Source organism: Equus przewalskii, chromosome X (assembly GCF_037783145.1).
Source record: "Equus przewalskii isolate Varuska chromosome X, EquPr2, whole genome shotgun sequence".
NCBI classification, from domain to species: domain Eukaryota; kingdom Metazoa; phylum Chordata; class Mammalia; order Perissodactyla; family Equidae; genus Equus; species Equus przewalskii.
Window position 1 is genome coordinate 54,838,122 of NC_091863.1, and position 24,619 is coordinate 54,862,740.

Consider the following 24,619-nt stretch of genomic DNA (forward strand, 5'->3'; position numbering starts at 1 on the left):
TAACTATGTTTATTCTTCCGATCCATGTGCATGGAATGTCTTTCCATCTCTTTATGTCATCATCAATTTCTTTCAAGAAAGTCTTGCAGTTTTCATTTTATAGATCTTTCACTTCCTTGGTTAAATTTATCCCAAAGTATTTTATTCTTTTTGTTGTGATTGTGAATGGGATTGAGTTCTTGAGTTCTTTTTCTGTTAGTTCATTGTTAGTGTATAGAAATGCTACTGATTTATGTATGTTGATTTTATACCCAACAACTTTGCTGAAGCTGTTGATTATTTCTAATAGTTTCCTATGGATTCTTTGGGGTTTTCTATATATAAGATCATGTCGTCTGCAAACAGTTTTACTTCTTCGTTGCCTATTTGGATTCCTTTTATTTCTTTTTCCTGCCGAATTGCTCTGGCCAACACCTCCAGTACTATGTTGAATAAGAGTGGTGAAAGTGGGCACCCTTGTCTTGTTCCTGTTCTCGGAGGGATGGCTTTAAGTTTTTCACTGTTGAGTATGATGTTGGCTGTGAGTTTGTCATATATGGCCTTTATTATGTTGAGGTACTTTCCTTCTATACCCATTTTATTGAGGGTTTTTATCTAAATGGATGTTGGATCTTGTCAAATGCTTTCTCTGCATCTATTGAGATGATCATGTGGTTCTTGTTTCTCATTTTGTTAATGTAGTGTATCACTGTTGATTGACTTGCGGTCTTGTGTTCTGCTTTGGCAGCCCAGGGTTTTGCCAGTTCGGATCCTGGGCACAGACCTCGTCATCGTTCATCAAGGCATGCTGAGGTGGCATCCCACATAGTACAACCAGAAGGACCTACAACTAGAATATACAACTATGTACCAGGGGGCTTTGGGGAAAAAGAAAAAAAAAGAAGATTGGCAACAGATGTTATCTCAGGTGCCAATCTTTAAAAAAGAGAAAGCTAACTTAATCTTGGCCTGCATGAATAGTACCATAGGGTCTAGGACAAAGAAAGTCATTGACCAACTCCTCTGTACTGATCAGAACATGTACCTCAAATAGTACATTTCATTCTAGATGCCAATCTTTAAAGAGATGTTAATGAACTGAAGTATGAACAGGACAGAACAGAATAACCAGAATGATGAGTAGATCTTAAAACTCTGCCATGACAATAATAGCAGTAAAGGACCTGCAGATGCTTAGCACAGAGAAGACAAGACTTAGTAGAGGAAACCAATGACCACTGTTTTCAAATATAAAGTGTCGTCAAATATCAGAGCTGCCCAGCAATGGAAGAGACTGTCTCTGAAGGGATTTCTTCAAATAATGAAGTGGTCAAGCACAGACCTAGACAATCACTTGGGGGGGATATTGAGAGAGATTCAAAGCCTGGGATAATTCCTAGGTCTCTCTGCTAAAAAAAGCCCAAAAGCTATGACATTCCAGTAGCAATAACCTAGCATGCAGATCTTGCTTTCTAAATATCATTCCTCAATTAAGGGAGCCACAGCTCCTTGGAGAAATAGCTGATTCCAGGGCTAGGGCAGGGAAAATACAAGATAAGCCTGAAATATTCTTGTTGTTCCAGAAAGTAAAATGCTTTTAAAGAATGGTGAGGAGGGGCCGGCCCCGTGGCCGAGTGGTTGGGTTCGCTGCTCCGCTTTGGCAGCCCAGGCTTTCGCCGGTTCAAATCCTGGGCGCGGACATGGGACCACTCAGCAGGCCATGCTGAGGCGGCATCCCATATGCCACAACTAGAAGGATCCACAACTAAGAATATACAACTATGTACCAGGGAGCTTTGGAGAGAAAAAGGAAAAATAAAATCTTTAAAAGAAAAAAAAAAGAAGAATGGTGAGGACATGTCAGTGGACACAGAAATCAGCTTAAAGGGGCTCCCATCTGGGCCAATTTAAACATCAAACTGAATAATGACAGTAAAGCATTATAACCTATGCAATAAATAAGAATCCAAGTATCCACCCTGATAATCAATCAACCAATCAATACATAAGGTAAAGTGGAAGCTCTTCTTTAAAGTAGAATGCCAACTAATACATGTAGAACTAGAGATGTATTTAGAAAAATCACCATTTTTCTTTTCTTTTTCTTTTTTTGAGGAAAATTAGCCCTGAGCTAACATCCCCTGCCAGTCCTCCTCTTTTTGCTGAGGAAGATTGGCCCTGAGCTAACATCTGTGCCCATCTTCCTCTATTTTATATGCGGGACGCCTGCCACAGCATGGCTTGATAAGCGGTGCATAGGTCCGTGCCCGGGATCCGAACCTGCAAACCCCAGGCCGTCAAAACAGAGCATGCGAATTTAACCACTGCACCACCAGGCCAGCCCTGGAAATCACCATTTTTCAAATATCCTAGTAATAACTGATTCAGATAAGAATCATCAATGAATGTTAAAAACTATTGGGTGAAAGTTTGATGAGGAACAAGACATTTATACAGTCTCAAAGTAATAAGTTTTTAAAAATCGTCCCATTTGCAACAACATGGATGGACCTTGAGGGAATTATGTTAAGTGAAATAAGCCAGATAGAGAAGGACAATCTCTGTATGACTCCACTCATATGAGGAATTTAAAAATGCAGACAAAGAGAACAGATTAGTGGCTACCAGGGGAAAGGGGGGTTGGTTGATGGGCACAAACGGTGAAGTGGTGTACCTACAATACCACTGACAAACAATAATGTGCAACTGAAATTTCACAAGATTGTAACCTATCATTAACTCAGTAAAAATTAAATTAAAAAAAGAAAAAAAAGTAATAAGTTTTTAAAAGCTTCAAATGATATAAAAAGGGGAAACTATATTAATGTTCTTTAAAGTTCTAACAAGACTATCAGCAGGAGCCAAATTCTGAAACCAAAGCTTTCAGCAAAGGAGACAATAATATTAAAGAATTTTTACAAGTCTTGGAAAAGTTATTAAGAGACTAAAAATAGTCTTTTTGTAACAGCAAAGACATGGTATTTTGTGTCACATAGACCAGGATTCAAATTCTTGTTCTGCTGCTTATTATTTTTATGAACTTGGGCAAGTCGCTTAGCTTTCCTCAGCCTCAATTTCCTCATGTTGTAAAATAAAGACAATACTACCTACTTCTCTAGTTGCACACACACACACACACACACCCTCCCTAACATATGAAGTCCTTTTATAAGTCATTACATATCAACATGTAAAAGATGAACACTCCAATAGAAAAATGGACAAAGGATGAAAACAGGCGAATTGTGAAAAATTATATACAGATAATCAATAAATAAAGTTTGTGAAAATATGTTTAACCTCACCACTAGTCAAAGAAATGCCAATGAAACTGAAATATACTTTTTTTTTTTGAGGAAGATTAGCCCTGAGCTAACATCCACTGCCAATCCTCTTCTTTTCACTGAGGAAGACTAGCCCTGAGCTAAGATCCATGCCCATCTTCCTCTACTTTATATGTGGGACGCCTGCCACAGCATGGCTTGACAAGTGGTGCATAGGTCCACACCCGGGATCCAAACTGGCGAACTCTAGGCCACCAAAGCGGAACGTGTGAACTTAACCACTGTGCCACCAGGCCAGCCCCTGAAATATAATTTTTAACCTACGAGACTGGCAAAGAATAAAAACATTGATAAAACCTAGTGTTGATGACAGTATGAGAAATTGTATTACTGGTGATAATGCAAACTGGTACAACCTTTCTAGAAGGCATTTGATAATAGCCATCAAAACTGATCCAGAAACTTCTACACTGAAAGCTACAAAACATTGCTAAGAGAAATTTATTTTTGGAGAGGAAGTTTCGCTCTGAGCTAACATCTGTTGCCAATCTTCCTCTGTTTCATATGTGGGTCACTGCCACAGCATGGCTTGACAAGTGGTGTAGGTCACACTCAGGATCCAAATTCGCAAACCCAGGCCACGGAAGTGGAGCGCGCCGAAGTGAACCACTACTCCACGGGGCCAGCCCCAAAAGTCCACAGTTTTTAATCAAATTCTGAAACAATTACTCTCATGCAATTTGTTCATCAAACATTTATTAAGAAACCTACTATATGCCAGGCACTATAAATATAGAGATAAAACAATAAGGTCCCCACACTCAAAAAGTTTACAGATGAGAAAGAGAGAGAAGTAAACAAAGAATTACAAAATTGTATAAAACACAAAAGAAGCCTAAATAAAAAGAGAGACATACCATTAATAAAGACCTAAATAGAGAGACATATCATATTCATGGTTGGGAAAACTCAATAATGTAAAGACATCAACTCTCCCCAAATTAAGCTAAAAATGCAATGTAATATCAGCTAAAATCTCAAGATCTTTTTTTTTTTTTTTTGAGGAAGATTAGCCCTGAGCTAACTATTGCCAATCCTCCTCTTTTTGCTGAGGAAGACTGGCCCTGAGCTAACATCCATGCCCATCTTCTTCTACTTTATATGTGGGATGCCTACCACAGCATCGCTTGCCAAGTGGTGCCATGTCCACACCCGGGATCCAAACCAGCGAACCCCGGGCCGCCAAGAAGCAGAACGTGTGAACTTAACCACTGTGCCACCGGGCCGGCCCAAATCTCAAGATCTTTTGTGGAATTTATTGACTGATTCTAAAAATTCTTGTGGAAGGAAAAATGATTAGCCAAGAAATGTTTTAACTACAACAAGGGAAAACTTGCCCTATCAGGTATCAAAATTTACAATAAAGCCATAGTTGTAATTTTAATATTTATACTGATATTAATATTGATATTGGCATAAAAACAAATGAATACATCAATGAAACAAAAGAGATGGTCCAGAAACAGACTCACATGTATAAGGGAATTTGGTATATGATAAAGGTAGCATTTCAAGTCATTGGAGAAAGTCAATAAAGTGTTGGAACAATTAGCTAGCTGTTTAGAAAAAAATAAGTTGCACTAATATCTCATACCATTCACAAAAATTAATTCTAGGCAGTTTAAAGAATAAAACCTAAAAAATCAACTCAGAAAAAAGCCTGTGTTGACAAAAATTTCTTAGATATGAAACCCAAACCATGAGTCATAAAAGAAAAACTTGATAAACTTCATCAAAATTATGAACTTCTGCTCTTCAAAAGATATCAGTAAGAGAATGAAAAGACAAACTACGGACTGAGAGGAAATGTTTGCAAATCACCTATCTGATAAAGGACTTGTACGCAGAATATATAAGAACTCTCAAAACTCAATAATAACAAAAATAATCCAGTTTTTCAAAATGGGCAAAAGATTTGAACAGACACTATACCAAACATGTTCAACATCATTAGTCATTGGGAAAACACAAATTAAAACCACAATGAGACACTTTCACACCCCGATTAGAACATCTTTTAAAAAAACCTGACACTACCAAGTGCTGAGGAACTAGAAGTAACTGGAATTCTCATACATTGCTGAAAGAAATGAAAAATTGTACAGCCACTTTGGCAGTTTCTTTTTTTTTTTTAAAGATCTTATTTTTCCTTTTTCTCCCCAAAGCCCCCCCAGTACATAGTTGTGTATTTTTAGTTGTGGGTCCTTCTAGTTGTGGCATGTGGGATGCTGCCTCAGCATGGCCTGATGAGCAGTGCCAAGTCCACGCCCAGGATCCGAATGGGTGAAACCCTGGGCCACCACAGTGGAGTGTGCGAACTTAACCACTTGGCCATGGGGCCGGCCCCCGGCAGTTTCTTATAAAGTTAAACATACATTGACTATACAACCCAGCAATCTCACTCCCAGGCATTCACCCAAGTGAAATGAAAATATGTTCACACAAAAACCTGATGCTGATGTTTAGAGTGACTGTACTTGTAATCACCAAACCCTGGAAACAACCCAAATGTCCCTCAACTAGAGAATGGGAAAAAAAAAAACTGTGGTACATCCATACATTGGAATCTACTCAGTGATGAAAAGGAACAAACTACTAATACAAGCAACAACATGGATACATTTTAAAGGCAGTATGCAGATTGAAAGAAGCCAGTCTCAAAAGGTTCTATACTGTATGAGTTAATTTATATGACAGTTTTGAAAAGGCAAAAACTATGACAGAAAACAGGCCATGAGTACTAAGAGGTAGAGGGAAGGAATTGACTATAAAGGTGAACTGGGGAATTTTTTGAAGTGATGGAACTATTCTATGTCTTGATTGTGGCGATTCTTATATGACTGTACGCATTTGTCAAAACTTGAAGAAATATGTACGATAAAAAGGGTGAATTTTACTATATGTAAATAATTCCTTAATAAAAAAATATATAATCCTAACACACACATGCATACACACACACACACACACATTTAGAAATGTATGAGGGACTGGCCCCGTGGCCAAGTGGTTAAGTTTGCGGGCTCCGCTTCCGCAGCCAGGGTTTTGCCAGTTTGGATCCCGGGCAAGGGCATGGCATCACTCATCAGGTCATGTTGAGGCGGCATCCCACATAGCACAACCAGAGGCACTGACAACTACAATATACAACTATGTACCGGGGTGCTTTGGGGAGAAAAAAAAGATTGGCAACAGATGTTAGTGCAGGTGCCAATCTTTAAAAAAAAAAAGAAACAAAGAAATGTACAAGATGCGTGAGAACAAGGGGGCACAAGGAAACTTTTGGGAGTAATGAACCATGTTCATTATCTTGATTGTGGTGATAGTTTTGTGGGTGTGTACAAATGTCAAAACTCATCAAATTATATGCTTTAATTATGTACAGTTTATTGTACATCAATTATACCTCAATAAATCTGTTTAAAAAAAAGAGGAGAAAGAAATATATGAGAAGAAAATATACATGAATATGTTTAAAACCTTAGAGTAGGGACAGCCTTCTTAAGACAGAAAAAGCAAAAGCCATAAAAGAAAAGAATGGTATATCTGACTACCTCAAAATTTAAAGTTTCTATTCTAAAGACATTGTAAATAGATACAAAAGAAGAATAGATTAGGGAAAAATATTTCTAATATATATAGATAATGGATAATTAATATCCAAAATATAAAGAACTCCTACAAATCAATAAGAAAAAACAACCCAATAGAAACATGAGCAAACAATATAACAAGCAACTAAGAAGAAATGCAAATATTAATAGACATATGAAAGAAGGATGCATAAATTGACTAGTAATCAGAGAACTACGAATTAAAACAAGACATCACTTTTTGCCTAAGATATTAACAAAAGTTTTAAAAGACTGACGTCAAGTGTTGGCAGGGGTACAGGGAAATAGGTGCTCTCACATAGTGTTGTTGGAAGGATTCAGCCTTTTCTTGAGCAGTTTCGTACTATCTGTTAAAATGTAAAATGTGCATACCCTTCGACCCAGTAATTCTATTCTTCATTACTACTCTAGAGAAACACTTGCATATGTCCACAAAAAGAGTTCTTGGGAAAAAAAACAAAAAACTAGAAACTCCCTCTCAGTGATTTTCAAACTACATGTGGTAAAGGACCAGTTTTTTTGGGTAAATTTCCAATCTGTTATGGACTGATAGCTTTGTAAAGTAGAGAAAAAAGGAATTACTAGAAAAGTGATTATGTACTTGGATGTCATGGCAATGTCAAATTGCTACAAAAGTTTTTAAATGCTTACTCTCAACTTCTGTACTTCTCTCACGGTGGACAGGTGATAGTTCATGACTGGCACCAGTCTGTGGAATACAATTTTACTAGTACTGATCTAAATGTCCATCAAAAGGGAAATGGGACTTGCTATATGACCCAGCAATTCCACTTCTGGATATATACCCAAAAGAATTAGAAGCAAAGACCTGAATGGATATTTGTACCCCCATGTTCACAGCAGCATTGTTCACAACAGCCAAAAGGTGGAAGCAACCCAAGTGTTCATCAATGAATAGATGGATAAACAAAATGTGGTATATACATGCAATAGAATATTATTCAACCTCAAAAAGGAAAGAAATCCTGACACATGCTACAATGTGAATGACCCTTGAAGACCTTATGCTAAGTGAAATAATCCAGTCACAAAAAAACAAATTCTATATGGTTCCACTAATATGAGGTACGTAGAATAGTCAAATTTATAGAGATAGAAAGTAGAATGGTGGTTGCCAGGGGCTGGGGAGAAGGGGTAATGGGGAGTTATTGTTTAATGGGTATGGAATTTCAGTTTGGGAAGATAGAAAAAGTTCTGCACATGGATGGTGGTGATGGTTGCACAACAGTGTGAATATATTTAATGACACTGAACTGTACACTTAAAAACTGTTAAAATGGGGGGCCAGCCCCGTGGCTTAGTGGTTAAGTTTGGTGCACTCCACTCCAGTGGCCCAGGTTCACGGGTTCAGATCCTGGGCGTGCACCTACACCATTCATCAGCCATACTGTGGCAGTGACCCACATATAAAGTGGAGGAAGACTGGCATGGATGTTAGCTCAGGGCTAATCTTCCTCAGCAAATAAATAAATAAATAAATTGTTAAAACGGTAAATTTTATGTTATGTTTATTTTACTACAATTAAAAAAAGGGAAATGGGAAATGGTGTATGCATACTACAGAATACTGTGCAGCATGTTCTATGTTGCAACCACTGATCCACCTCACTCTCTTAAGCATATTGCTGAGTAAAAAAAGCAAACTGTGGAACACTATAGAGCATGATTTCATTTATACAGGGGAAAATAAACAAAAGCTATATTTCTATTTTTAAATACACAGAAAATGATCTGGAAGAACAAATACCAACCTAGTAACATTAGTTTCCTTTGGGACAGGGACCTACATGAAGAGGTCAAAAAGGACATCTACCTATAATGTTTGACTTAAACAACAAAAACATATTCATGTATTACTTGAAGAATTGAAATGCTTTTTATAAAAAATGAAAAGAAGGGGTCAACTACAGAAAATATATAGTATGGTGAGTAAAGAAGGCAGAGGTGCTGTAGGCATACCAGAAAGCACAGGTGCTATGAACATACACGGGGTACCTCACTGCAGCCTGGGAAAAACAAGGAAGGCTTCCCAGAGGAGAAAAGAAAGCTTGAAACAAGTCTTGAAAGAAGAGTATAAAGTAGCCAAGAAAAATGTGAGTGGGAAGAAAAAGATGGAGAGGGTATTATAGGCAGAGGGAAATGAACGTGTGAGGGCATGGAGGTATGAAAGAACATAGCTTTCTCTGGGAACTGGAAATAGTTCACCAGCCTTGAAGCACAGAATCTATGTAGATGAGTGTAGGATTTGGCTTTTACACTGAAAACAATAGGGAATTTTTAAAGCTTATAGGAGTCGCCGGGAAGTTTTAGAAAGATCGCTCTAGCTGTTGTGCAGAAAATTGATTGAATAGTAGTTGTAAAACCAAAAAGGTCACTTTCAAAGCTACTTTAGTAATCCAGGAGAGAAATGATAAAAGGGGGTAGGAGTTGATGAAGGGGGGACAGGCAAGGAACAACAGAGGGTTGTTTGATATTGGGCATTTAATTTGAAAAGGATTTCCAAGTGGACGTGTTCAATAGGGGGTTGAATTATACAGGTCTGGAACTTGGGAGAGATGTCTGGTTAGAATCGCACATTTGGGAGTCAGGCTACTGAAGCCAGGAGAATTCAGTCTCTTCTGTGTCATAAACCTCACCCTCTCAACTGGCTCCTTTACATCGACATTTAGGTAGACTCCAGTCTCTCTCAACTTTAAGGGGAAAAAACTCCTTCTCAACTCCATCCTCCCATTCTCTACTCCTTTATAGAAAAATTTTTAAAATTCTTGAATGAGCTGTGTTCTCAACGTTCTTCCCACTTCCCATCACTCCACGAAAATAGCTATTGCAAAGGTCACTAAACATAAGAGATGCCTTCAGTCATCGGCTTACTTTGGTCTCTCAGCAGCCTTTGATACAGTATTAAATGTACCCTTTCCTTCCCTCCTTCTGTTAATACTCTAGTCCCTTGGCTTTCATGACACCTCATCCTTCTGGTTTTCCTCCTACATCTCTTCCTATTCTTCAGCTTCCTCTATGAGCTTTTCTTCTTCTACCTCCTACTTCCTATATAATCCAACCAAAGGCAGATAGAATGTGATTGGAAAATTATTATGGAAGGGTTACAAATTCTATTGCAAATAATCCTGCAAGCCTAAAACAAAGCTACTTCTCTCCCCACTATGACTCAATATCAAGTGAATAAGCATAGCCTTCTGCTGAAGTAACCCCCTGTGGTAGGCTAAATAGCAAAGGATGTCCACATCTTACTCCCCAGAACCTGTGAATATTTTACCTTTACATGGCAAAAGAGACTTTGCAGAAGGAAAAAAAAAAGACTGAGAAGATATGATTAAGTTAAAGGTCTTGAGATAGGGAGATTATCCTGGATTATTCTGGAGGCCCCAACATAATCGCAAGCGTTCTTGTAAGTGAAAGAGGGAGGCAGGAGAGTCAGAGAAGGAGATGTGAAGACCCAAGTAGAAGTGGAGTGGAGACTGCTAGCTTCGGAGATGGAAAGGGCCCATGAGCCAAGGAATACAAACAGCCTCTAGAAACTGGAAAAGACAAGGAATAGCTTCTCCCCTAGAGCCTCTAGAAGGAACACACCCCTGCCAACACATTGATTTTTAGCCCCATAAGACCTCTTTTGGACTTCTGACCTCCAGAGCTGTAAGATAATAAATTTCTGTTGTTTTAAGCCACTAAGTTTGTGGTAATTTGTTACAGCAGCAACAGGAAATGAATATACCCACTTTAAAAGGTAAAAAATAAAGAAACAAATTGGATCCTAAAGCAAAGATGGTTGGCCCCAAGAAAACTCTTCTGACTTCCCATTATGACAAGAAAAGCCTCAAGGAACCTCTTCTCCAGAGTAAGTCTAGTGAGACCACCTAGTGATTTTTCTGCTATCTTGCCTTGAGGGTTCTTTGTCTGGATGGGCTAGGTGACGACTCTCCCGCTCCCATCCTCTGGAACATACCTGGAACTAGGTCTGACTCTTCCCTTCCCCTTGGTCAACCACGGTGAGGATTTTTCTAGGAAGATGTTTAGCTCACCTATAGGTCACCTCTTCCCAGCATGAGAGTGGAGACCAGGAAAGAGCCAGCGCCACATAGGAAGCTCTCAATGATTAGCGGATGAGAGCTGGGTGTGGTGATGCTGGGCTCTGAATGGGATCCCTCTTTACAGGAAATGTCCCCCTTATCAGGTGTGTCCCAGTGAATGCAGCCAACTGCTGAGGTCAGAAAACACCATGGGCAAGACTTCAATTGAGGAGCCCTGGAGATTCACAATCCTAGGGTCTCTCTATTCTCTGCTGAGTCCCAAGACAGACAGTCCTTTGAAAACAAAGAACAAAAATATATAGGTCACTCACACTATGGTCACTCACACTATCCACAAAAATAAATCCTAGCTGGATCAAAGATGTAAGCACAGAAACCACTATACAAGTATCAGAAAACACAGAAGAATGTTAATGATCTTGTCATATGGAAGACCTTATTAAAACACAAAAATCAAAAGCTAAGAAAGAAAAGATTGATAAATCTGACCTCAAAATTTAAAACTTCTTTTCAATACAAGATACCACACAGTTAAAAGGCAAGAGAAAGACTGGGAGAAGATATTTGCAACATACATAAAAAAGGACTAATATTTTTCTTTAATTATCCTGGATCAGGAAGAGACAAACAATATAGAAAAACAGGTAAAGGATATGAGCAGGTATATCACAGAAAAAAACACAAATGGCCAATAAACATATGAATGGATGTTCAACTTCCCTATTATCAAAGTACTAGAAAGAAAACAATGAGATTCTATTTTCTACCTTTCATATTGGCAAAATTTAACATTTGATAATATTCAGTGTTGGGAAGAGTAAGGAGAAATGAGACCGCTTACACCCTGCTGGTGGGAGCATAAACTAGTACAGTCACGTTGGAGGGGTGTTTGGCAGTATCTACTAAGATTACAAATGCATAGTTTAGGATACCACTCCTAGGTATATGCCCTAGAGCAGATGTTCAAATGTTCTCAAAATGTGGTCCATAGATCCTTTGGGGAGCCCAAAACCCTTTCGGGGGTCTATAAGATTCAAAACTATTTTCATAATAGTATTAAGACATTGTTTGTCTTTTTTACTGTGTGACATTTGCACTGATAGTGCAAAAGCAAAGGTAAGAGGAAAAGAAAAAGCAAGACTGAGTAAAACTGCTAGTGCCTTAGTGCTCATCAAGGCAGTGGCATTAAACTGTACTAGCAGTCACTGTATTTTTCACCACCACACACTTAAGAACGTCCTTGGTGAAACAGTAAAAAGTATTAAATCTCCATCCTTGAGTAGATGGCTTTCTAATATTCTGTGTAACAAAACCGGAAGTACAGAGAAAGCACTTGTGTTGCATACTGAAGTACAACAGTTGACCCAAGGAAAAGCACTTGTGAGATTGAGTTGGGAGCTGAACTAGTCACTTTTTTCATAGAACACCCTTTTTCTTGAAATAATTACTGACAGATAAATTATGGCTATTCAGACTTGGGTATTTGGCTGGCATTTTCTCAAACATGAACAAGTGAACCTGTCACTTCAAGAAAAACAACTGACAGTATCTGGTGTCATTGATAAAATCTGAGCTTTCAAGCAAAAATTAGCATTTTGGAAAACTTTCACCTCCACCATACGCTTGAAATGAGAGCAGTGGTGATATTAATGAATGAGACATTGACACTGTATAATGAACCGTGTCTGCATTTGAAAGATCTGCATAACTCAGTGAACCAATATTTTCCAAATTGCCAGTGTATGGTGTTATAAAATCATTCACAGGCAAAAGATCTGTTGAACTACCAGGTAGACCAACAGATTTTAATATAACAAAGTATGGAAAGTTGATTAGGGCGGGCCTGGTGGTGCAGTGGTTAAGTGTGCATGTTCTGCTTCTTGGCGGCCAGGGGTTCGCCAGTTCGGATCCCGGATGCGGACATGGCACCACTTGGCAAAAGCCATGCTGTGGTACGCATCCCACATATAAAGTAGAGGAAGATGGGCATGGATGTTAGCTTAGGGCCAGACTTCCTCAGCAAAAAGAGGAAGATTGGCAGTAGTTAGCTCAGGGCTAATCTTCCTCAAAAAAACAAAGAAAGAAAGAAAAGTTGATTAACATGCTTTCAATATCCACATTAAAAGCAATTTTAAGAAACTATAACTTGCTGAGCATTGATGTAGTATTAAAGAATATCCACAATTATCTGAAAAGGCTATTAAAACACCTCCTCATTTTTCTAATTACATATCTGTGTGATATACTTCAACCAAAACATCGTAATAGAGAAAATGCAGAAGCAGATATGAGAATCCAGATGTCTCCTATTAAGCCTATTTTTTTTTAACTGCTCTTGTTTTTTTGTTTTCTTGTTGGTTTTTTTTTGGCAGGGAAGGATTCGCCCTGAGCTAATATCCATTGCCAATCACCCCCCCTTTTTTTTTCCTCCCCAAAGCCCCACTGCATGGTTGTATATCCTAGTCGTAAGTCCTTCTAGTACTTCTATGTGAGCCATCTCCACAGCATGGCAACTGACAAATGAGTAGTGTGGTTCCACCACCCAAAATGAACCCGGGCTGCCAAAGCAGTAAGAGTGCCAAACTTAAACCACCAGGCCATCAGGGTTGGCTCCTGTTAAGCCTATTAAAGAGAATTGCAAAAAATGTAATACAATATTCCTGTTGTCATTAATTATAATTTGGCTTTGGAAAAGTTATTTTTCATTTAAAAATATCATTTATGTTAACATGTAATGGGCTTATTGCTATTATTTTTAATGAATAAATATTTTTAAAATTTCTCACTTTTAATCTCTCATATATTGAATAGTGATAGATATAAACCCACATAAACAAATTCTCTTAGGAGTGTAAAGGGGTTCTGAGAGATCAAAAAGTCTGGGAACCACTGCCCTAAAGAAACTCTGACAAGGAGTCATGTTCAGAAATGTTCACAGCAGTATTGCTTGTAAAAGCAAAACATTGGGAAAAATCTAGTAGTCTATCAATAAAGAATGGTTAGGGCTGGCCCAGTGGCACAGCAGTTAAGTTTGCACATTCCACTTCAGCAGCCCGGGGTTCACCGGTTCAGATCCCGGGTGCAGACCTACACAATGCTTGGCACGCCATGCTGTGGTGGGCGTCCCACATATAAAGTAGAGGAAGATGAGCACGGATGTTAGCTCAGGGCCAGTCTTCCTCAGCAAAAAGAGGAGGACTGGCAGCAGATGTTAGCTTAGGACTAATCTCCCTCAAAAAAAAAAAAAAAAAGAATGGTTAATAAACCATTTTATAGCCATACTATTGGATATTATGCCACATTTTTTAAAAAAAAAATAGAGTAAATCTGGATGTGGCGAAATAAAAATGTTTCCAAAACACTGAATGAAAAAACCTGCAGGATATGTACAGTATGGTATACTTTTTGTAGAAATAAAAACACAACACAATGCATTTTCTAAAAAAAAAAAAAAAAAAAGACCAGGAAGGCTACCAGGATACATACCAAACTGTTAACAGTTTTTTCCCCTTTGGGAAGGGGAAAAGAGGACTAGGATTGTGGGTAATGGCCAAAGGGTACTTTAGTCCCATCTATGTATAATGTTTTGAGTTTTTGTTTTTGTTTTACAAGGAGAATGTACTAGTGTAATTAAAGATAATGAGGAAAAAGGAATAAAGCCAACGAGGTCAAGCCCACTGGCATTGAGAAAGAAAGGACTCGCTCTGAGTGCAGGCTGAGAGGGCCAGTGTATTTGCCACAGTGGTTCTGGAGTTGATGAGTCTAGGCAAGAGCCACGAAGGGTGAAACCAGGCGACAGAGGGGATGGGCTGGCCGAAATGGTGGTGGCCACCTGGCCGGCGCAACTTTCTGGGTCAGACACCTCCTGCTCCCTTCCCGGGACTTAATACAAAGGCCTTCACAGCCGCAGAGCACAGCCTCTCCCGCTTCTGCCGTCATGAACCTCGCCCTGATGCCAGCAAACTCTTGCCCCATTCCCGGTCCCCACTGCCCAGCTCCAGATCCATGACCTCAGCGGACACATCAGAGGCAGAGCTCCAGGCTGGCGGTGGTGGAAGGAGACGAGCAGGCTAAGGCAGAGCTTCCCTAAGCGCCACACAAGAAGACTACAGCCTGAGTCGCCACAGCACACCTGGAGACACTCTGAGACACCAGAAGCGTGACGGGGATGGGGGTATAGAGGGCAGCTAGGTTGCGGGAGGGCGCAGTTACCAAATACAGCGCACAAGCTCCGAAGCAACCTGCCGCCTCTTCCAGTGGCCGTGGGGCAGGCTTCGCTTTCGAAAGCAGCGCCACAGCGTTTCCATTGGTTTTCCATTCCAGCCAACCAGCAGGTCTCCCTATGGCCCACGCCTCGATTAAGAGGCCAATCAGGAGAGGGTATGTGCTTCCCATCGCGTAAGACCAACTAAAAGCTTGCTCATTTCTGACTGACACGTGGACAGCCAACCAGAAGAGCCGAGGGCTGGTGATTCAGCCTCCTAGTTCAGTCACCATCTCGATCTAGGTGCCTGTCCTTGTCTGTCCTGCCTGGAATCTAAGGTTTGGATTTGAGAGATATAACCAAAAAGGAGGTCCAAGCTGGAGGGATGGTGGCCCACGAGGCGAAGTAATATTTCCCCCAGTTTCCAAGGAGGTTGGCCCTGAGGTCAGATAATGTTGCTTTGCCACCAGGCTGATTGCTTCACTTTCCCCCAAAGTCAGGTAGGAAGAAGTCTAGGAACATTCAGGGCCTTTATGTTTGTGTGTGTGTGAGGAAGATTTGCCCTGAGCTAACATCTGTTACCAACTGTCCTCTTTTTGCTTGAGGAAGACTGTCACTGGGCTAACATCTGTACCAATCTTCCTCTGCTTTACGTAGGATGCCACCACAGCGCAGCTTGATGAGAGGTGCTAGGTCAGCACCCGGGATACGGACCCTGGGCTGCTGAAGCTGAGCAGGCGAACTTAACCACTACACCACAGGGGCCCGGCCTCCATTCAGGGCCTTCAATTAAGAGTGTTGGTTTATCTACAGTGAGGAGTGGTAGGGTTGCTCAATTAGCAGCAATAAATACTACTTGTAGAACAACTAAAATGAAATGTGCAGGGAAATTTTTTAAAACCTGATAGTGGTATCACCACAACTAAGTGTTCCAGAAAATGCAAATTAAAACTAAGAAATACCATTTTCAACAAGTAGTTTGAATAATTATCAGTTGTTTAATAGTTTTCCTCTTTTGGCAAAGAAACTTTTTGTGGGGAAACAGGGATTTTTCCACTTTTGGAGAGGAAACAGAAATTCTCATTTGCTGTAAGTGGGAGCCTAAACCACACTAAGAAGGCACCTTAGTAGTACCTACCAAAATGTAAAATGTACACATCCTTTGATCCAGCAATTCCTTCTCTCAAAATCTATCCCACAGAAATACTTAAATACATGAGCAAGGTTTTATATAGCATTATTTGTAACAGTGAATGATTGGAGACAAACTGCCATCAATAGGTGAATCATTAAATTGTGATACAACCATACTATGAAATGTTATGCCGCCATTTTTTAAAATGAGGTAAATTTCCATGTACTAATGAGAGGAAGTCCACAACACATTGCAAAGTGAAAAAATTCCGTTCAAAATAGTACATATAACAGACCAGTTTGTTTTTAAAATGACTATATACAAGTGTGTGGGTATTCATACATGTATCCGTGTGTATGAACATATGTATATTTATGTATGCATATATGCATGCAGTTATATACATATATTTGTGCATAGGAAAAGGTCTGGGAAGACACCAGATTAAGTTATTCTTGGAGAATGGGAGTAGGGAGAGGGAATAAGGAGAAATCTTTCCCTCTTGACACATTTATATTTTGTTTGAATTTTGTCAACTAGCATTACTTTTGAATTTTTATCACCACAATGAAACATTTTAACAAAATAGGCACTTTCGTCATCAGAACAATCAACAAAATTATAATTTATATATTTTAAATACGAATAATTCCATATAGGTATTTCATTTAAAATTTTCAGCTAGAAGACCTGGGGTAAAATTAGGGCAACTGTAAATCAAATCACCATTGAATTTCAGTGGGGTACTCATGACTTGATACAATAGGATGTGGGCAAACAAAACCTAATCAGGGTAAGTGAAGAGTCATTCATTTCTGGAAGAGAAAACTAACTACAATACAGCAAACTCCATCATATGGGAAAAACCGTGCTTTCACCTTTTTGGTGGCATCACCTCCAGGGTTTACTCAACTCCTTGGCAAAGGTTGGAAATCAGAAAAATTAGAGATTCAAGATACCTCAGTCAAATCCCCTCATTTTATAGTTGAGAAAACAGGCCCAGAGTGGTGAAGCAATTTGCCTAAGGTGCTACAGCCAGCTGATAGCATAGCCAGCTCCAGAACCTAGGTTTCTCTTCTAGGCTTAGTACTCTTTCTACTTTCAGATCTTCCTGAGTCTTCATTCCGATGACATATTAGGAAATATTTTTAAGTCTCATGAATATTAGACACCCCTACATTTAAACTTTAGAAAAATGCATTAACAAAATAAAAATGTATATCCCTCCATTAGCACAGATGATCAAAAGTTGACTGTATTTGGACAAAAAACATTATTGGTATAATAATATAACATTTTCTTGAAAAGTAATGCATAAATTTCTGTGAATCCAACTGTATTTTACTGTTAAGAACTACTGTTTTATCCAATTTCTGGTTGATCTTCAATTGGCAGTGCCTCTTAATCCTTTACCTTCAGTTTCTCTCTATCAAGTAGTTGATGATCTATATACAAACACTTAAAACCACCATAGGAAGAACCTATTTAAAGGAAGGCTGTAGAGATTTAAAGAATCCTTTTATAATATTAATAATTACCCGAGTTTGTAAGGAATGAGTTTTCTGTTCTCAAAGCATAGACAGATAGACAGACAGACAGACAGACAGACAGATAGATAGATAGATAGGCAGACAGACAGGCAGAGGAGAGAGAAAACAAAATTACAACAGGGAATAATCATTTTTTTGTACAAGCAAGGTGAAAAAAAAAAAAAAGAAAGATAAGAGGAATGAGGGGTGGTGGGTAATCAGAGAGTGGCAGAGAACCACAAGCTAAATTAGTCACAAAGTGTTCATATTTTAAAATTAAACTTAAAACTATGATATATAAGTGGACTAACAACCATCTAACCTTCAGGCTATAATTACAGTGGTGTCTAGTCTTAGACTCTATGTCTTAGAGACATGTGAGGACCTTTGAGAGATTTCAGAATAATAAAGATAAAAGGGTTAAAAAATGAGCCAAGTGAGGAAAACTCAGAACTGTTATTGTGTCTAAGAAGAGATGATCAGGGGTGACTCAACGGTCCTCAAGGATATGAAGAAATACCCATTTCAGTGAGCAGCTGGTCTGCATTTCCACAGCAGAAAGTAATTTTATTTAAATTATTACAGCATATATTTGAAGATACAAGTGTTTCACCTAGGCAATCTCATCAAACAAAAACTCCAGAGAAGCCTGAATGCTGTCCACCTCTCCCATCCTTTACTAGCTCAACACCACATCTCAAAGAATGGGTCAAAGGGGAGATAAGGCATCTTTGGAATGTGAAGATTCAGACTTCTTTCGGGTCCAGCTACTGTGTTCAAAATTTTTTGTTAGCCTCTATCCCCCATGTCCAGTGTAAGGCTGAGCCGCTTCTGTGCTATGGATAAAGTGATTAATTAATAGTAAACACCTAGATGCATGCACAAACTTGAATTCCTCATAACAGTATGCTTCTTCTCAGTGTTGATGGGTAAGAGGGCTTGGATTGGGGTTCTTTCGGGATCCACTTACTGTGCTAAAATGGCCCATTTGACTCCAAAGAAGGGGAATTTACCTAACCTGCTATTAAAAAAAAAAAAAAAGACTGGATAACCAGCTAGATGTGCCGGGACCTCTTATTTTGTCTCTAGCATTTTCTTGTCCTGTACAGACATCTGAACTAAAGTATAAGAAGTGTAAGGTCTATAAAGAAAGAGAATGCAATCATAGTCTATTTGTACCATGACCACCCCACCCCATCCCCAGCCCAGCTTTTATCATAAAGTTGGGCACACAGAAAGCTATTAACTAGTACTTGTTAAATGAATGTCATCTGTCCAAAATTTTAATATTTTATTTTATAGCTGCTTGTTCTAGTTATTCTCTAATTCATTGTCTAACACTGCTGCCTCTGAAGACTGCATTTCTCTCGTTATTCATCCTCTCTTATCTCACAGAAACATCTATTCTTCCCTACCCCCTCAGATAACTTTAGTCATCTAATTCCTGAACTACCAAAACCTCTTAACTTCCTTAATTCAGCCCCCACTCTTCTACTTAGAACCAAACATCAATGTTAAGTCACCTTAATTCATAATGTTTTGACCACATCACTTTCTATACCTTCTTTCCATGCTCAGTTACATGACTAAAACTAGCTTTGACTTCCCAAATGACAAGACTCCTACCTCCTCTCATTTCAAACTTTTCCCAAAACCCACTTTGTGTAGGAAGCCATTTCAGAACACCTTGGTCAGATGAAAATATCCACCCATCAAAAGTTCTCAGAGTTCACTCACCTTTCTGCCTGCATCAAATCTATTTGAAAGAAAAAAAGAAGTCTCAATTGAGGTAAAAAGCCCATGAAAGAAACAGTGTTTGTAGGTGGTGTGTGGGTGTGTTGGAGGATTAAGCACATGCACACACGTTTATGTACACATATAGTATATGCATATACATACATACACACACACATGCTGTAAATATATCCTGCCCAAATTAGCACAAACCCACAAGCTTAAAAACCAAATCTGCTAAATCTGACCCAAACCACAGGTACTGAGCCCTATGGATACTTCCTACAAGCAGATGCATTACCTTTGTGACAAAGTCAATTGCGAGTTGCAAGAAGGATAGGTAAATATCACTACAGGCAGCTAGGATTCTGCTTTTTTTTAAAACTTAAATGCAAAGCTTACTTATCACCTCAGGACATTGACCACGTGGTATGATTTCTACACAATACCCAGAATATCCTAGACACTGAGAAATACTAAATTTACAACTTAAGCAGGAAAACAGAGGCTTGCTTCACAGTGGTTTAATATGAACAGAGTTGAATATGACATTGTCTGACAGAAGAATGAATAGTTTGCTGAATAAAAGCCCCGAGTCAGGATATATACACAGCAGAAATGGGGCCTCAGGCTCTCAGCACTTGTGCACAATGAAAGAAGGAATCTTAAAAAAAAAAAAAAAGTCAATAACAGAGGATACAAATCAAAAAGGCAGCAACAATACCAACATTGGGGAGGGAGGAAAGGGAGCAGAGCCTCTCTCTAGGGGCTGCTCAGCCCCGGCAAAGGCTTGGCAGCTGGAGAGCTGATCTGTCTCAGGGAACTTCAACGTTTAGATGGACTCCAAATCCCAGGTCAAAATCTAATCCTAATCTCTCCGATCAGGGTCTTCTCAGAATCAGTCGTCCTTCTCCCCAAGACCCTGTATAGAGAACTCCAATCCTTCCGTGATAAGGAGTCTAAGCAAAGAACCCCCACTCTTGACCTGAAACCAGAGTTAACTTGCTCCCATCCCACCACTTGGGATAGATATCGGGGCCCAGCAAACAAACCACTACCTCCCAGAGAGAAGCCCAGGAAAGTTGCCAGCCTCAAGAAGCTGCTTCAGACTCTAAGATTTGGGAAATCCATATCCAGCTGCTATCCCTAGCTCAACTTCTGGAGAGAAGGCTGGAGGTCCATGGGAAACAAGTGCAGGCAGTTCAATAACCCTGTGACCAAGCTGGGAAGGGCAGTGACAACTCTTGCCTGAGCCCCATTCAACAGTTCAAAGTGCTTAGCAGAAGTCAGAGACTGTGTGGTTTGTTCATGCACTTCTGCCCTGTGGCAGCACTAAACAGGATGGGGGAAAGGAGAATGGAAGGAAGAGAGTGGTCATTCCCTTCCCTACCACCGGGAGGTACCTAGAAAATGATCCACGCCCACCCTTCAGGGAGTTACCTGGCAGTAGTGAGTTCCCCCCACCCCTCAAGCCACCAAACCTGCAAAGCTAACCCATAAAGCAGCAAGGGCTTGGGGAGGGAGAACTGCTGGTCCATACTAACTCACCTGCTGGTGAGCAAGAACAGCCAGCCAGAGCAGGGAGCCACAAAGGAGAGGGGCTAGGCAACAGGAGCTCCCTACTGTCCTACGGCTTTCTTCTGACTCTGAAGCAGCTATGATGATGGGCCCAGAAAACCCACACACCTTGCTCCACATAACAGACTGCTTATACTCTAGGAGGATTACTGCCATCAAAAGCAAGAAAGGAGAGAGAAAGCAACAAAAGAATCTGGAGAAAACTGGGAGCAGGCCTAGAGAAAACAAGGAGAGCTTTTGGGTCTCTATCACCTTCCCCAAAAGGAAAAAATTCATGCAGGTAGGAAAGGCAGGTTTTTCCCTGCTCGGCATTCCTGGTTAAACCTAAGTGTAAGAAAAATCCCCTGGACTTGCAGCATCAGTATGTATTCAAGTGCCTCACCAGCACGAGACCCGCCCCCCGACCCCAAGGTTAGCCTTCTGGCATGGGTAAATGCCCAAGAAATTGCCTTCTACTCTAATCCTCCCACCCACCCCCCAACCCCAAGCAAAGGGCATCTGCCTGTGGTTGCCCACCTCTCCTCAGAGAAGAGGATCCTAGCAGAGTGCCCACGGTATAGTCAAGTACCAAGGAACACAATGCCAGACAGTCTATCAGGCCAGGGGATGGGTAGCCAACTTCAGATCAAAGAGAGAAAGAGGCTTAGTGTAAAAACCAACGTCATTTCAGCAGGAAAGTAGAGGGCAAGTGGTGAGAGGGGCTCCTACTGGCGCACCTTCCCGGGGACGTAGTTCCTGTCAATTGCCTCCTCCTGCAGGAACATGTGTAGGCAGCGTTCATTCTGAGCCAGCGGATGCCCAGCAATTCTGTAAAGAGACCGAGATGGTTATCAGTAGTATTTGGGATTAGAGAGAATTCGCAGAGAGATGGGGGTGTGGACAGGGGAGGAAGGGCAAGGTCAGCCCTGAGGTTTAAGCAAGTAGAGAACAGCAGCAGGGCACCACTTCAACCCTAATATTGTAGAGGGGAAGGAGGATAGAGAGGTAGGGAGGGGGAAATCCCTAGACATGTCCAACATCCAGTGCTTTCTCAGGCCCCGAGGTACAGGATCAGAATTCTGCTCAAAGGAATGGAGTTTTACTATCCAGTCAGTCCACCACACAATTGGCACCACATCATATTACCCATTACAAAAGGGGAGATAGACGAAACATAGAGAAAGACTATGATGGCAAAAGTTGCCAAGAGGAGCCCCCAGGAACTTGGCTTACTTGTTAATAAACTGTTCGAGGCCCTGCCTCCTCTCTTCAATGAAGGACTCCTCAAAGATCCCTTCATCTCCTCGAAAAGGGAGCTGCCGCTTCAAGGCTTTCCCAGGCAGTGGGGGTACCACAATCTGCAGGCAGACACAAAATATCAGCCACACAGGAGAGGAAGGAGAGGGAATGAGATGCCAAGTACTATATACCTCATTTCCTGTTAGGCGTAGGGTCCATCCTACCTCACAGTCAGCAACTTGCAAGAACTGAGACCATAAGAACAGTGGGGATGGCTCAGGCCAAAAATTAATCCAACCCTGCTTTTGTAGGAGGACAGGTTTACTATCTCAAAAGAAAAGAAATAAACTCCAAATAGTCCTCCCTTTCTTTAACAATCCACTACCATCCAAGAATTTAGCTAGGCCTTTCCTAACACTGTACTTTCCATTTTTAGCACTTACAGGAGTTAAGCTGAATGAGTTTACTAGCCACTAGTTAAGTAATGCTTTTTCTTTACAATTTGTCCTAAACTCACCACTTTCAGGTTTCAAAGGGTATCACCCAGATGCAATATATTGGGATTTGGTAGATAGAGTGTGTTCACCCTCTCCACTACCTCCAAGATTTTATAGACTGTGATTTTATGCATTCTCAGTCTATGTGTATCTCCTCCTCCAAGGCTGCCACACAAGGAACGATGCCATACCTTACTGTCTCGCTCCAGCTCATTTTTTAGCCACTCAAAATCACTGTAGCGCCGTCGTACACAGGACTCCTTCAGCTTGAAGATAGGTAGGTTTGTCTACAGGGAAGGAAGGATAAGAGAAGAGAGATGGTAAGTAAGGTTCAGCCTGTGGTGGCCACCTGTCAGAACTACTTGGACAGGTCCCAGTGAAGAAATAGCTCCGATGAAGGTCGGCCCTGTGGCACAGCGGTTAAGTTCGCATGTTGCAATTCTCGGCGGCCCGGGGTTCGCCAGTTCGGATCCCGGGTGCAGACATGGCACCACTCGGCAAGCCATGCTGTGGTAGGCGTCCCATGTATAAAAGAGAGGAAGACGGGCATGGATGTTAGCTCAGGGCCAGTCTTCCTCAGCAAAAAGAGGAGGACTGGCAGTAGTTAGCTCAGGGCTAATCTTCCTCAAAAAAAAAAAAAAAAAAAAAGAAATAGCTCTGATGGACCATGCTTCTAAAATTCTTTCAAAACACCACTGGGTGAATACCAATCCTTACCACATCCAGCCTTGTCACAGTTGGTGATTAGAAGTCCCTTGCTGCTTAGCATTTATCCTACAAATAGACTTGAAGTTGCATGTAAATATGTATGTACAAGGGTTTTCACTGCATTTTATCATTTGCAATAATAACAAATATCTATCAATCAGTAATTGGTTAAGTAAATTATGGTACACCTATTCATTAGAATACTGTACAACTAAGAAAAGAACGGGAAACATATATATGTGCCAGGACGGAAAGATAGTAAGTATTACAATCAAGATCCAGAACGGTATATACAGCTTGCCTCTTTTTGTATTTTAAAAAGGGATATGTGTATGTGTGTATATTTATATTTATGAATAAAATATTTATGAAAAGATACTGGTAATAGTGACTGACTTTGGAGAAAAAGACTAGGTAACTGGAATGGGTAGGAGGGTCACATTTTTCATTGTGCAATTTGAATTTATCATGTGCATGTATTACATTTTCAACTGAAAAGTGAATTTCAGTTCCCAGTAAAGAACAAGAGATAAGCACCTCCAAGGTATGCCTTTCTCTGCTTTTCCTGTCTAAATCCTCTCCATTCTACAAGTCCCGCTTCATCCAGGAAATCTTTCCTGACAAAACCAGCTTGATTTTTATTGGTCTTCCTCTGCTCTGAACACCTATGACACTTATATTTTAGTACTGCCTGACACGCTATTGTTTTATACATCATGCTTAGTCTTGCTACCTAACTAAATTGTAAATTCACTGAAATCAGGAGCTACAACTACTTCTGCATCTCCCTAAATGCGGTCTACACAAGTTACTCAATAAATACTCAGTTGATTCTAGAGGCCCTATGTATCTGTTTACCCTCTCCTTATTTAGAAAGTGCAGCAGAAATAGCAATTACATTACGTTGGCTTACCATAGCTTGTTCCGGATATAAATCAGCTTATTTCCACATCTTAATCATTGAGAATTTTCCCAAGGCTCTAATGGCAATGCAAATACCAGAGAAACAAAA

At 40.2% G+C, this 24,619-nt stretch overlaps 1 protein-coding gene across 3 annotated transcripts in view; it reads right to left on the reverse strand.

Annotated features, from left to right (window-relative positions):
- Positions 1–24,619, reverse strand: part of SNX12 (sorting nexin 12) — a 95,382-nt gene that overhangs the window by 67,055 nt on the left and 3,708 nt on the right. For 2 of the 3 annotated variants that reach the window (XM_070606114.1, XM_070606113.1), the window contains exons 2-4: positions 23,091–23,186; positions 22,397–22,521; positions 21,901–21,991 (exon numbers count right to left, since the gene is read on the reverse strand). In XM_070606114.1, coding sequence (XP_070462215.1) covers positions 21,901–21,991; positions 22,397–22,521; positions 23,091–23,186 — 312 coding nt within the window. Of the gene's footprint in view, positions 1–20,115; positions 20,271–21,900; positions 21,992–22,396; positions 22,522–23,090; positions 23,187–24,619 lie in introns of those variants that run through there. The other variant, XM_070606115.1, reaches the window with a different exon arrangement.